Source organism: Mastomys coucha, unplaced genomic scaffold, assembly GCF_008632895.1.
Source record: "Mastomys coucha isolate ucsf_1 unplaced genomic scaffold, UCSF_Mcou_1 pScaffold16, whole genome shotgun sequence".
NCBI classification, from domain to species: domain Eukaryota; kingdom Metazoa; phylum Chordata; class Mammalia; order Rodentia; family Muridae; genus Mastomys; species Mastomys coucha.
This window is the reverse complement of record NW_022196898.1, coordinates 43,421-57,834: the sequence shown is the minus strand read 5'-3', so window position 1 is coordinate 57,834 and position 14,414 is coordinate 43,421. Positions and strand designations below refer to the sequence as shown.

General features: G+C 34.7%; 1 protein-coding gene across 1 annotated transcript in view; it reads left to right on the top strand.

Moving 5' to 3' along the window:
* LOC116094178 (rho GTPase-activating protein 20-like) overlaps positions 1–13,585 on the top strand; it is an 18,419-nt gene extending 4,834 nt beyond the window's left edge. Inside the window, exons 3-7 of the mRNA XM_031376109.1 lie at positions 3,242–3,294; positions 4,429–4,514; positions 8,235–8,312; positions 9,984–10,047; positions 13,431–13,585. Of these exons, the coding sequence (XP_031231969.1) occupies positions 3,242–3,294; positions 4,429–4,514; positions 8,235–8,312; positions 9,984–10,047; positions 13,431–13,585 (436 nt within the window). The remainder of the gene's footprint in view (positions 1–3,241; positions 3,295–4,428; positions 4,515–8,234; positions 8,313–9,983; positions 10,048–13,430) is intronic.
* The last annotated feature ends 829 nt before the right edge of the window (positions 13,586–14,414 follow it).

Genomic DNA, 14,414 nt, shown 5'->3' with positions numbered 1-14,414 from the left:
CTCAATGCTCTCTGCTCTGGCCGGAGACCAGGTGTTCAATATAGGGTGGCAGCTGCGGCTCCCCACAAAGTCTCTCATCTCTCTCTCTCTCTCTCTCTCTCTCTCTCTCTCTCTCTCTCTCTCTCTCTCTCTCAAACACACAGACACACACAGACACACAGACATCGTATTTAGTCTATAATAAGAAAAATAGAAGTCACAAGTCTGGAAAGGATTCAGTCTAAAGATAGGAGGGAAAGGACAGAGCAACAAAAAACCAATCAGAGAACATTGTATATGAATCTGAATTTCTCAAAGGACAATCTCCATATAAAAGGAATGATGAAAGAAGATAAGTAATGTTTCTAAGGTTATTGTTTCTCACAAACACTTTTGATAAGATCAGAATGCTTGATATGAAGACATTTCGAATTATGTGTTTCGGCTATTAGGATAAATAATCATCTTCTTGGATACTTCTATGAGATGTGCTTTGTATGTTTCCAAAAGTAACCATTGTAGTGAACTGATGTTGCTTCCTAGTATACAAAGAAGGACAATGGAAAATGAATTTTTTTGGTCAGATAATATAAGAACGATTATTAAAATACATTTAATAAATTTGTATTAAATACAAAATTTTAACAAGTACTTGCTGACAGGAGTCTAATATAGCTGTGTCCTAAGAGGCCTTGCCAGTGCCCAAGAGATACAGAGGTGGATGCTCTCAGCCAACCATTGGACTGAGCACAGGGTCCCCATTGGAGGAGCTAGAGAAAGAACCCAAGGAGTTGAAGAGGTTTGCAGCCCCTTAGGAGGAACAACAATATGAACCAACTAGATCCCCTAGAGCTTCCAGGGACTAAACTACCAACCAAAGAATACACATGGAGAGACCCATGGCTCCACCTGCATATGTAGCAGAGAATGGCCTTGTGGGACATCAATGAGAGGAGAGGCACTTGGTCCTGTGACGGTTCAATGCCCCAGTGTAGGGGAATGCCAGGACAGGGAAGGGGAAGTGGGTAAGTTGATGAGTAGTAGAAAGGGGAATGGGATATGGGGTTCTTAAAGGGGAAAGAAGGAAAGGGGATACTATTTGAAATGTAAATAAAGAAAATATCTCTAAAAATAGGTCAAATTAAATTATTCATAATAATAAAAATGACCTCTAAGGTTTTCTGTGCAATTTTGTAAAAGGTAATGTATACCGAAGGTTGAATTTTCAAAACAGCAACAGCTAATAGGGATGGGGCTATGATAGAATAACTCTTTTGTATGTACAAGTCCCTTGATTCATTTGTTGGTCCATGCCTAGATACACACACACGGATGCACACACACTACAAAACACGAATTAAATACATATCGGTAATATTTTTAAAGTAGCTTACAAATTAATGTGTTTAGTTTTTATTTTGTATTATATTAAAATTTTATTTTAGCGTATATTGATGTTCATCATTAAGTTGTTTTTGAAATACCTTTTTTCACATGTAAAATATTCTTGCAAAAATATTAAAATACATAGTATCTGGAATTCTAAAAATTCTATCTCATAAATGTGTCAAACACATGCCATTATACATATATATGTATCAATTTGGAAATATTAAAATGTAAGCTATAAGTTTAGAGTTAAAATATCCTAACCAATGTATCTTGCTTTCTCAAATGGAAAAGAAGAGGAAACACACATTAATGTAGAATAAATATGTGCTATGAAAATAAATGTGGGCATTTTAAACTGTTGTATTTAAAATGTTGATATTCACAAAACTTTAACTGAGGATGAAAGGAAATGACACATTTTCATTTAGCATGAGTTGTATAAATAGATATCGAGTGTCTGCCTCCCTTTAAGACCTCATTGCACTCAGTAAAACTCCTACTAAGAATGTAAAAAAAAATCAAGAGAAGAAATCATGAAACATAAGGCTTTCTAAAAATTACATATATATTTGCATATACAAATATATACATACATATGTATGCAAACATATATGCCTATATTGTGAATATATTCATATGTTAATATATTTATATATTCATAATATTTATTCATAAACATATTTATAATATAGGCATTCTAGACATCCTCCAATAAGAAAATGTTCAGACAATGTCTATTTTTGACCATTGAGAAGCTTATATCTAGTAATATCTTTTAACACATGCTTTGTTGAATTTCATCTTACCTGGCTTGAGTTGTGTCTTAGTGAATAAAATGGAGGAGTCCTCCTTCCCTCTGGGGCAAGAGGAACTGGGTATTTCTTGAAGCAATTCCCACTACAATGCAAATCAAACTAACAGAGATACTTGATTCTCTTTCTAGGAATAAGAAAAAATTTAAGATAAAATGTATCATCCCACTGAATTACCTGTGTGCCATGGATAATGTGGATCAAGTCAAGATAAACAAAACCTACAGTTTGGAGCTATATTCACAGGAGGATAGCTATAGAAATTGTAGGACAAATTAATGGTTTATAATTCACAGGTTAAACCAATTAAGCAGAATATGTGCAATAAGAATCCAGTTTAGTCTGATTGTATTATAGAATGCCAACTCCAATTTTCTCCTTCTCTGATGGCACTATGAATGTGTCAAATATCCATGAGGTCTAAGTCATTCAACATATAATTAGCAGTTATAAAATGTTACCATTATGAATTCTTCTGTGATCCATGTCAAAAGTATTTCCTTCTACAGTGGAATAGTATTGTGCTCACTATTAATTTGTACCAGGAAAGTAAATGTGATGACTCACGCAGATGAAGCATTAGTGTCTAGGACCTCCTGGAATTCACACTAGGAAATAATATTTTTTTCCTAAAAGGTATTTTTCCTGGATTTATTGTGGTCTACTAACCAAAGGTTGTGTACCTTACCTGTGGTTTAGTGTGAATAATGATACCTTTCTATATGAACATGACTTCACACTAAGAGGACACTGTCTTAACTATCACTTTATACATATAAAACTAAAGCTAGGAGTAATTGTTGGCCCAGCCATAGTCACAAAGCTCTTGGAATATAGTCAATTTTTGACATTCCCAACTAGCTTCCACACTATATTCAACTTCCTGTCACACAAGTGTTCCAGTAAAACATGTCATTTAGAAAGGCAGTTGTGTGGAGAATACCATCTGCAGCTACACCTTCATGAGGGCCATTGGCTTATAATTTTTATGAGCAATAATCTTAAAAGTCTTAGCATTGTCAAGAGTCTAAACTTGTTTTTCACGTTTATCACTACAGCTTGAAAGAACAGAAAGATCGGTGGTACTATTTTCTTAAAAGGTATTTTACTTGTGATTATACTTTAATTCAATAGTGATATGGGAATTGCAGTTTGTAATTCATTTCTTTCTTAAAAACATATTTGGTAGCCTCTCTCCAAATATGTTGTTGATTAGATGGCCACTGGATACTGCTTTAGATTGTCCTGTCTATCACATATTCCATTTAATTTTGAGGAAGTCCTGCATTCATTGTCTCCTCTTTATATTGGAGTAAACAGGACTCTTCAGACTTACTTTAAATTCCACTCCTTAGATGTTACTCTAACATGTCCATTCAAACCATCTGCTACTTCCTCTTTTGAGGTCAAGCAGACTTTCACCTTTTCTTTGTATATAAGTCACAGAAATTTCTCTAGAAACACAGGATTTGTGGATTGTCTCTGTATATTAAGGGAATTTACTGTAATGACTTTCAGTCTGTAGTCCAACTAACCCAACAACGGACAGTTGTGAATGGGATGTCAAAAAATCTAGTAGTTGTTCAATCTATGAGGCTAGTTTGTTTCACCTGGCTTTCTGTATAAACTGGAATCCTGAAGAAGTAGATATTAACAGATGTGCTGGAAGTTAAGTGTAGGCAGGCAAAGAAGAGTGAGTCTTCCTTCTTCCAATGTCTTTACAGAGGCCTCATCAGAAGGTGTGGCTCAGATTAAAAGTGTGTACCATCACACCTACATAGGGACCTTGCTTTGTACCTGGCTGACCTTGATCTCAGATCCACTTCCCTCAGTCTCTATGGATTAATGTTTAGTGTGTTCTACCTTGCCTGGACCTAAGCTTTTTATGGCTACTGTGCCTCAAGCTCTCTATGTCAAGGTCCAAGTAAGAAGCCTGTATCTTGCATTTTCAAGATCTGGATCACAGGTGTGCGCTCCATTTCTGGATTGTTTATTCCAGATGTAGTAAAGTTGACAACAACCTTACAAACAAAAATGACTGCTGTGTGCTTTCTAGGTCAATGTGCTATTACCTGATCATGTCTTTGGTTCTGACATACTTTTAAATACTTCCTAATCCAATAATGCATATTGCTGATAGTTTTGTATTCAACACTAAGATGATACAAATGTTAACAGTGATTAGATTAAAATTAGCTACTAGCAAATTAATTTTACTATATTCTGTGTTTTTATTGCATTTGAGCATATGTATTAATGAAAGCCAAGATGGGTATCAAGAAAAATTTCTCACTGGAGATATTCACTGAGGACATCCCAACCTGTGACAATGTCTGTAAATACAAAACCAAAACTGATATTTCAGGTTCATGACTAGTGGAGAGACAGGCAGTTTGTAGAGTAAATGGAAGATGGACACATAAGAAGAGGGTGGAAGCAAGAGATAGTAAGAATTTACATATATACAAAAGCTATATGTCTATGGCATGCACACATGTGCCTTTTATATGTGAGATAAAGAAAACAATATGAAGCAAGATTGATCCACATTCTAAAGCAACACCAAAGAGGAAATATTTTTTCTTAAATGACTGAAAATTATGTAATGTAGTTGCAACAGCATACATTTCCATGCCAAGTATTATTAGAATTATACTGCTTTTCCCTCTTAGATCTTATTACTCATATATTAACTTATGTGTTGAACAACTATTTTTAAAATATTTCTGTCTCATCAAAAATAATTGCTATTTTATAAGATAACCATAAACAAATTTTAAACAGAGCAAAATATTATCAAGAATTAATTTGCTTTCCATATCCATACGTTTCATAACATTGTATCTCTTTACCTCTGTCCTCTGCTCTTTAATTATGTCTCTGTGCATCCTCATATCTGCTTTAGAAGAAAATCAATGTAATCATGGTTTTTTAATTCTCGCATTTATTTGAATGTACTAGGCATAGGGTTATCTTTTCATGTAACTTCTGTCTAGAAATCATTTTTATTAGCTTACCATTGGTGTGTGTGTGTGTGTGTGTCTCTGTGTGTGTGTGTCTATGTGTGTGTCTGTGTGGTCATATTGTATGTACAGTGCTTAGGAAAACTTCACACATACTACGTAGTAGTTTTATCATTGAGTTACACACATAGCTATGAAATCACTGTATTTTTCTAATACTTATATTATTGTTCCATTTTTCACTATTGGGTTTTGTGCAGATCAAAAATTTTAACTGTTATGTAGCATGCAGAGCATTGAATACCATCCCTACTGTAAAGCAGAATGGAATGTAGCTCAGAGGATCACCATCTCTCTGACATTTATTTATTTATTTATTTATTTATTTATTTATTTATTTATTTATTTAGTGTTTCTCTGTGTAGCCCTGGCTGTCCTGGAACTCACTCTATAGACCAGGTTGGCCTCAAACTCAGAAATCCACCTGCCTCTGCCTCCCAAGTCCTGGGATTAAAGGTATGTGCCAACACTGCCCAGCCTCTCTGACTTTTATAAGTGCTAACGGGTATAAATTGTACCTAACATGTCACTGTTGAAATTATGCCACACTTACTCAGGTATGTATAATGATCACCTTACAATTTGATCTTCATACTTTCTAGGTTATACAAAACAATTAAAGAGAAATGTGTAGTATAAAAGTAATTTCTAACTAGTGACATAAATTAGGAGAACACTCACTAGCTTGGCTGAAACAGATGTGCTCTCATGACAGAGGAGAGCAGAAGAGCAGATAGTCCTGTAGCGAAATGCTCTCTTGCCTCTGCTCCTTGATTTCAGTTATGACAAGTGTTCAGTATTATATATTAGTGACCTCTTTGATATCTTTCAACACTATTGTGACTTAGATCCAATTCCTTTAAACATTTTTACTAGATTTTACCCATGACTCTATTGCTTTAATATTTTATCCTGCCATAATTATTGGCAAACCTTCATGTAGTTCAGAAGACTGGTAATAGATATTTTTAAGCTTTTCTTCATGTGATGATATGTTTATTTCCCTTTTGTCCTTGAAGTGATCTTTTCAGAACAGAAAAGATCTTTATTTATTACTTTATTTTTACACTCCGTATTATATTCCCCCCCTCTACCCACCAACTGTTCCACATCCCATACCACATCCCATACCTCCTCCCCACCCCTTGTCTCCAAGTGGATGCCTCCACCCCCAACCCTATCTGACCTCTAAACTCCCTGGGGGAGAGTTATGTGCATCATCTCTGAATGAACCCAGAAGTCCTCTACTCTGTGTGTTGGGGACCTTATATCAGCTGGTGTATGTTGCCTGTTTGGTGGTCTAGTGTTTGAGACATCTCAGGTGTCCAAAGTAATTTAGACTGCTGGAATTAATACAGGATCACCCTTCTCCTCAACTTCTTTCAGCCTTCCCTAATTCAACAACAGGGATCAGCTGCTTCTGTCCATTGGTTGGGTACAAATATCTGCATCTGACTCTTTTAGCTGCTTGTTGGACTTTTTGGAGGACAGTCATGATAGGTCCCTTTTTGTGAGCACCCCATAGCCTCAATAATAGTGTCAGGCCTTGGGAACCACTCCTTGAGCTGGATCCCACTTTGGGCCTGTCTGTGGATTTTGTTTTTCTCAAGCTACTCACCATTTCCATCCCTGTGATTCTTTCAGACAGGAACAATTATGAGTCAGAGATGTGACTGTGGGGTGGCAACCCCATTCCTCTCTTGATGTCCTGTCTTCCTGCTGGAGGTTGGCTTTATAAGTTCCCTCCCCCGGGTGTTTCATCTAAGGTTCCTCCATTTGAGTACTGATGTTCTCTCACCTCCCAGGTCTCTGGTGCATTCTGGAGGGCCCCTCAACCTCCTATTTCCTGAGGTTGCCTGTTTCCATTCTTTCTGCTGGCCTTCAGGGCTTTGGTTCTTTTTCCTCATCCAATAACAGATCAGGTTCACCTTTCCCCCCAAATCCCCTCTCCTCCCCATCCACTTTCCCTTCTAGGTCCCTCCCTCCCTCGATCACTTTTCTTTCTCCATGTTCTCTAGTGAGTATTCAGCAATTATCCTTCATATATTTGTCAATTCAGTGGTGGTTTTCTTTGATTTTATGTTTACAGTTTGGCCTTTTAGGTTTGAGAGTTCTTTGAATCATCCATGTATTTCATTACACATAAGATAAACCTGTATTTTTTCCTATTGATGAATTAGGAAAATTTTTTAGCCATTCTTAAGTATTTCTTTTCCTCCCAATTTCCCCTTTTTTCTTATTCTTAGGATTGAATGTAGATTCTTCAGACCCCGTTCATATATTAAAATACATAGAAGCACATGATTTTAAAATCATCTTTATTTGATATCATTTAAGTATAGAAATCAATTGCCAAATCACCTGCATGAATCACAAGATATTCCCAAACTTCTCCCTAATTTGCTCATGTCTTGTCCTACTCTTGCATTCAAATGCAAATATATAAACTGTTGACTTTTGATTTAATATTGTATGGATAACAATTAACTGCACTGTCCTCAGGAGTCAATGCCTATGCCATGGCTGGAGGGCAGCATTTTGCTACATGACTTTGTGTAATCTCTTTTGAAATTCATACCTAGTTAGTGATAGCAACAACTCACTGTTTCACATTCAGTTTATTAATATGTGATTTCAATATCTACATGGTTTTTAATTTTTATCTGAAGGTATATATTATTTTTTTACATTCAACATATTTTTATGTATATTGAACAATTATTAAAAACCTATTCTTTCTCACTATCAAGATGTTGATCTCTTGTAACCATGGCTACTCAGTCTTCCTTTATCATATGTAACCTGTTACAGTTATGTTTGAATAGCAAATACCCATGTAGTTAAATTTGTGATAAATATATTAGACTGGTAGTCTTTCAGACTTATCTCAAGGGAAGAAAACAAGATGTTTGTTCTATATTAGAGTTGTCATTAAAGACTGTACATTATAAGTAATGATTAGAGATAACTCATTTTATAATCATTAACTTCAAAGTTATTTTATACCATTCTTCCTGTATTTTCATAGCCTTTATGTGTAACAGCAACAGACATCAATACAGTGAATGATATAACTGAAAAGTTACTACCAATAATAAGAATGCCTGTAAGTTACTTTCAGATTACTATGATTTAAAATTGAATTTTGTTTTTGAGATTCACATATGTGCAAACATGTATGCATATAAATAACACAGGTGAAATTTAATCATGATAAATTTACAAATCATATTTTACAATCTTCTCCTTTTGGACTAAAGGCATCCAAGATATAATAATAATCTTGAGAGGAACTTGTTTCTTGAATTTCTTAACTACATTTTCATAGAAATGAAACTCACAGACCAATGGTATTGAGGTATATATTTACTATCGCTAGACAATAAAGATTCATGGTAATAAACTGAGATTACTTGATCATATGCACACAACTGATTAAAGGATGCCTTAGAAACAACAAGATCTTTTCTTTATTTCTTCTTTCTTTCCTTTCTTCCTTCCTTTCTTCCTTTCTCCCTCTGTCTTTCTTTCTTTCTTTTTCTTCATTAAAATTTTATTGCACTTCCTTTATGGTATATGATTCCTCTCTACTCCCATTCTTTCTTGTTTTCATTCTCTGTGTGTGGAGGTGTAAGTGTGCATGTTCTGGTGTGTTTTTGTTGCTTTTTAATCTTTAGTAAATATGTTTGTGTATTTCTTGATATATTCTTTCTCTTGGCATACATACCTGTATATTTGGTCTTTCTGTTTTTAAATGTACATCTCTGTATAATTCTATCTATCTATCTATCTATCTATTTATCTATTTATCTATCTATCTATCTACCTCTCATTCTGTGTGTGTTTCTCTGTATGTGTGTATTTCCACATCTATCACTTCTTATGAGTTTGTATGATGACTCTGAGTGTCAGTCTGTTTACCTGTCTCTATCACTCTTTCTTTCTCTGTCTGTCTCGCTCTTTCCTCTTCTTGTGTGTTTGAGTGGGTGGAAGTTTGAGTATCTGCTTGAATGGACTTTTGTCATCTAGTGTAATACTTAAGAACTCTATGGGATAATTCTCGACTTTACTCATTAATCAACAAGAAAGTACAATTAATGATAACTCCAATTAGAGTTTGTTTTCATTTTGGTCACTCCTAGAGGTTTTTAACTATTTCAACAAAATGTTCTATTTGTGTGATTGTTTCAAATGGATCCATAACTATGTACGTAATAATTGTTATAGAACTTCTTTCCAGTATCTGGCCTATTTTCCAGGTTAGATGCATCTCCATCTTCTCCACAGACTGGCTGTCTCTGAATGAAAGCTAATGATTATGTACACTCCTAAGCACCCTCGAAGCCTTTCTGTTTTTGTCTATTTTTCTCACTGTTGTGTAAGTAACCATATATTTCAAATGTTCTTTATCATGTCATAATAATCACTGTGAGTATATGACTCTCTGTGTACTATATTATGTGTTCATGTTAAATCAACTTTCAGTATTCCACTGAAATATTGGTCTTGGTTAGTGTTGATGGCTGAATGCAATCTCTTATTCTGCTGAGGATCAACAGACCAGGGTTCCCTCAGAAAGGAAAGGCAAGTATCCTCAGGGTTTTCTTCTGAAATCAGTCCTGATAACTCAAAACCTGTGGTCAGAAGACATGCTATTAATTTTAGTCCTAATAATTGCCCTGTTAGAGCAATGGAAATAGTAAATACAGAAAATACTAGATTTCTCAAAACTCTACTGTCAGATTATTTGTGATGGGTGGTACTTTTTGGCTCTCAGAACAGTGAAGATTACCAACTGTGGTTCTGTCCTGGCCATGAGGAAGCTCCAAGAGCACTCGAAGGTATGTAACAGGGAAATCTAAGGAAGGACTAGCTGAGTTCAGAGGTCTAACCCTGAAATCTCATGTTTTTATTATTTAATCTTAAATATAAATAAGCATGAAAATAAAATAACTAAATGGTATTTCATTTTTAAATTCATAATTAGTAACTTTATTATAGCCTTGCACATGATAACATCTCATTGTGAAAGAGTCCATGGTCTGACAAAATAATCATCAGAAACTTCTGTGTTTTCCACTTGAGAAACATAATTTTCCTAAAAAGAAAAACAAAACAGAATTCTGGATATATTGTTTCTGAAGAAAATAACTGGAAAAATATTTAGTAATCATTACAGGAAATCCTAATAGCAAATGAAATTTTTCATTTTTCCCAACATCCAGGTGATAGCTCAAAGGCATCCATAATTCCGTTTTCAGAGGATCAAATTCCCTATTCTGACATGCTCAGGTATCAAGCTCAATATGGTACCAAGTTATATATTGGAGGAAAACAGTTACAAACAGAAACAAGTGTAAAAGTAAAATGAAAACATCTTCAAAGAACTCTTCAGTGTCTAAAAGAAAACTGTCATCACAAGACTTTTTTTCTATTATATGTGTGTGAAGATTTCTTACAAGCAATAAGAAATTTGGCAACTTTAAAAAATATACAATTTATTTTGGTGCTTTTGACTCAGGATTTAAAAACTGGAACAGTGGAGGTGACAGTAGTAGGTTGGAGCAGAGGACTTTGACTGTAATTGTTTTGTTTTGTTATGTTTTTGCTATTTGATTAATAGTCACTCCAAGTATCCATGAAATATGTAGTTATAGGAATTAATGAGAAAGGTTGTCTATTGCATACAGCTTCATCCTGCCACATTCTCCCATGTCCATGCCCACAGCTAGCATACTGAAAACTGTTGTGTGTCCAGTAGGGCTCATGGGTTTCCTACAACATACAGCATCAACCTGACCATTGTCAAGGAGTACAGGAATAGAAGCAAGCAGAGGCCATTCCACTTTACTGATTCCAAAAAAACCCCATCCTCCTTATGTGAATAGAAACTAGACTCTCTATAAATGTGACCATCATCATGAGAGGAAAAAATTGGACAGAGAAATGCTTGATAGAGTGCTAGCTTCCAAACCATATGAAAAAATATATATTTGGAAATATTTAAATTGATAAATATAAAGTAAGACAAATAAAGTTTCTTATGATGCAAAAATTTTATTGATATTAAGATTAAAACAGGCATGTCTTAATACTGTCAATGTAGAACACAGCAAAGTCTGCCATACAAACTGCTCTGATGAGTCTAAATAAAGTAATAAGGTAAAATAAGTTGAAGTTCTGATGCATAAAGTGATCTCAGACAAGTGACAGTAACAGTGTCTTTTACAGATCAGAGAACATTGTTATACAAAATTTTCTCATGTATCATGAAAATAATCTGTGGGGATATTTTGATTATTTGAAGGAAACTGAAACTGGTCTATTTATATTTTTTCAATACTTATTTTCATGATTTTAATACACTAGATAATAACCAGCACAAACTCATCTCACATGTTTGACTTCATTTTCCTTTATGCAACAGTATTGCTATTGAATCCAGGCAGGTAAGGAACTCTCAATCCCTACAGTTTCAATCAAATGAGTGCTGAAAATACAGGCATGTGCCAAAGTCATGTGGTTTTTTTTTTCACTTTTCATAAGGTGGACATAATAGCAGTACTCAGTCAGTAAAAAGACAAATATGGAATAGTACATTCCAAAATAAATTCATTGAGTGCAATGTATCAACTTCATAGTATTTTAAGTCTAACATTTGGAAGAACTTTGTATGTAAGGATGTTTCAGAAATCCCAAGAACTTAATGCTCTTTTTATTTTAACACCATCATTCTGAATGTGAATTTCAACCCACAGGTGATAGACAAGTATCCCTCATGACTAGATTTTTTCCAAATGGATCATTTGGAAGGATCTGGAGTCCTTTTATCTCAATGTTGCTGTAAATCTTGCTCTGATTGTAGTACTGACATTTTATCTGTGTCAGAAGCAAAGGCAAATCAAGACTTTAATCATATTGATGATTCATCAGAAAAGGACAAAGTCAAGTTTTCACACTTCCTAGAAAACCATATCCACAACACAGCACATATGCACTAATATTTCATTAGAGCAGCAATAACTTAAAACAGGGGACAGCACATCAACCACCTGGATTTAATTACAATTTTGTATTTGTAGTTCTGGCCTAGAGTCACTGTTAATTGGAACAGTCTAAAAAGGGTGTTGCAAGAAAGGAATTTTTCTTACTGCTCCTGAGAAATCTTCACACACACAAGCAATAAAATTGTCTTGAGGCTGCAGTTTCATTAAAGACACTGAACTGTTCTTTGAATGTGCTTTGGTGTCCTCACTAAGTATAGCGGATAGGAGAGAGTTGACTTCCACTGGTGTTGTTCATAGACCTCTGTGGAGAAACATGTTTTATCTCATCCAGTTTTGTGATTATACACTTTTCCCTGGTGACTCTTCTTAACCCTCATATTTTAAATTATCTGAAGGGCAGAGAAAAGTTGTCTACTGCATACCACTTCATCCAACCTCATAGTTAGCCACATTCTCCAAGGTCCATGGCCCCAACTAGAGTATTAAAAATCTGTTGTGTCCAGAAGGGCTCATGTGTTTTCTACAGCATACAGCATCAGTGTGAACATTGTCAAGGAGAACAACAATGGGGGGAAGCAGAAACCATTCCACTTCACTGATTCCAAGAAACCCTGTCCTCATACTGTGAATGGAAATGGACTCTTTAAGTGTGGCCATCATTGTGAGGAAAAAAATTGATAGAGAAGGGATTGACATGACTAATAGTATTACATATAGAGTGCTAGCCTCCAAACCATATATATTACATATATTGTATATATTAAATATGTATAACATATACATACATGTTATATACATATATAACATATATGCATATGCACACATATGCATATATGCAGGATTATTTATATTGATTAATACAAAGCTAGACAAGTAACATAAGCTTCTTATGAAGTAAAAATCTTATTGATATTAAACTCAAACAGGCAAGTCTTAATACTGTCAGAGCAGAACACAGAAAAAGTCTGCCATACAAAGTTGTCAGATGAGTCTAAATAAAGTGATAATTAGAAATTTTTCTCCTCAATTTTAGAGTTCTTATCTTACACTTATTTATTATAATATCTCTGTAAGTTACCTAATGCTTAGGGTGTACAGCTTACATTTTCCTGAAGGAGAATGAGATATAAATTGGAGCACTGCATGATAAATCCCATTGGAAGGGTTGCTCACACTTGTATTTAGTTTCAATACATAGTCTTATTATCTTCTGATAGGCTGCGAGAATCCACATGACATTATAATGGCCAACCTTCAAAATAACTGCAATAGATTGAACTCAAAAATATTCACCGCATTCCCTGCTTTACCTGGATTGTTTGTGAAAGACTTAAACTCAAATGTACAGGGACAATTCATCTTAAAGCCCTGAGACTCAGCTAGAAGCCAGCAGCAAAGTGAGTCCTCCACCTTCCTTCAACTACCATCTCAGTTCCCATTTCAATTTGGCATAAAATATCAATATATATTGTCATTTTCTTGCTTGGTAGAGGAACACAGTAGAAAACACACTAAAACCAAAACAATATGCCTCAGGTCCAACTTGAGATCTCTATATTCTGATATTAAGACTAATCTTGATTATAGGGAGAACATTCCATTTGTTCCAGACAAATATAATGTATATATTCTCATGAAGGGATCATATTGCTGATGAGAGAAATTTAACAATGGTTCTTCTAAAAACTCAAGAAAACTAAGAATGGGAAGAGCTTCACTATGACATTAGAAGACAATAGAAAACTGAGTGATGTGAGTAAAAGGGTGGCTATGAAAATGGATATGAATAGTGAAGCATCTGCCTGTACATAATTTAGGGAATTTGTTCAATTATATATCAACTATCTATACTCTGTATAGAGTATGTGACTCCTTCATGTATTTCTTTGCTACATATACCAAGTAGGATCTCATAATCTGCTTGTTTCTTATCTCATGAAATATTGGTACCCAAATGCAGGTCCCCATGGCTGTGAAACAGTTATACAGCCATACCTTCAGTGTCACAAAATGATAATTTTTATTTCATAATCAAAATTAAATATTATATCATTTCACTCCTTCCTTTCCCTTGCTCTAAGTTTGTTTCCTGTAAATCTCCCACTTCTGCTGAAATACATGGCCCATTTTCATTTAATGTTATTATATACATAAAAATGAGTCTGTAAATAAGTTCAAAATACTTGATAAGTCCATTATCC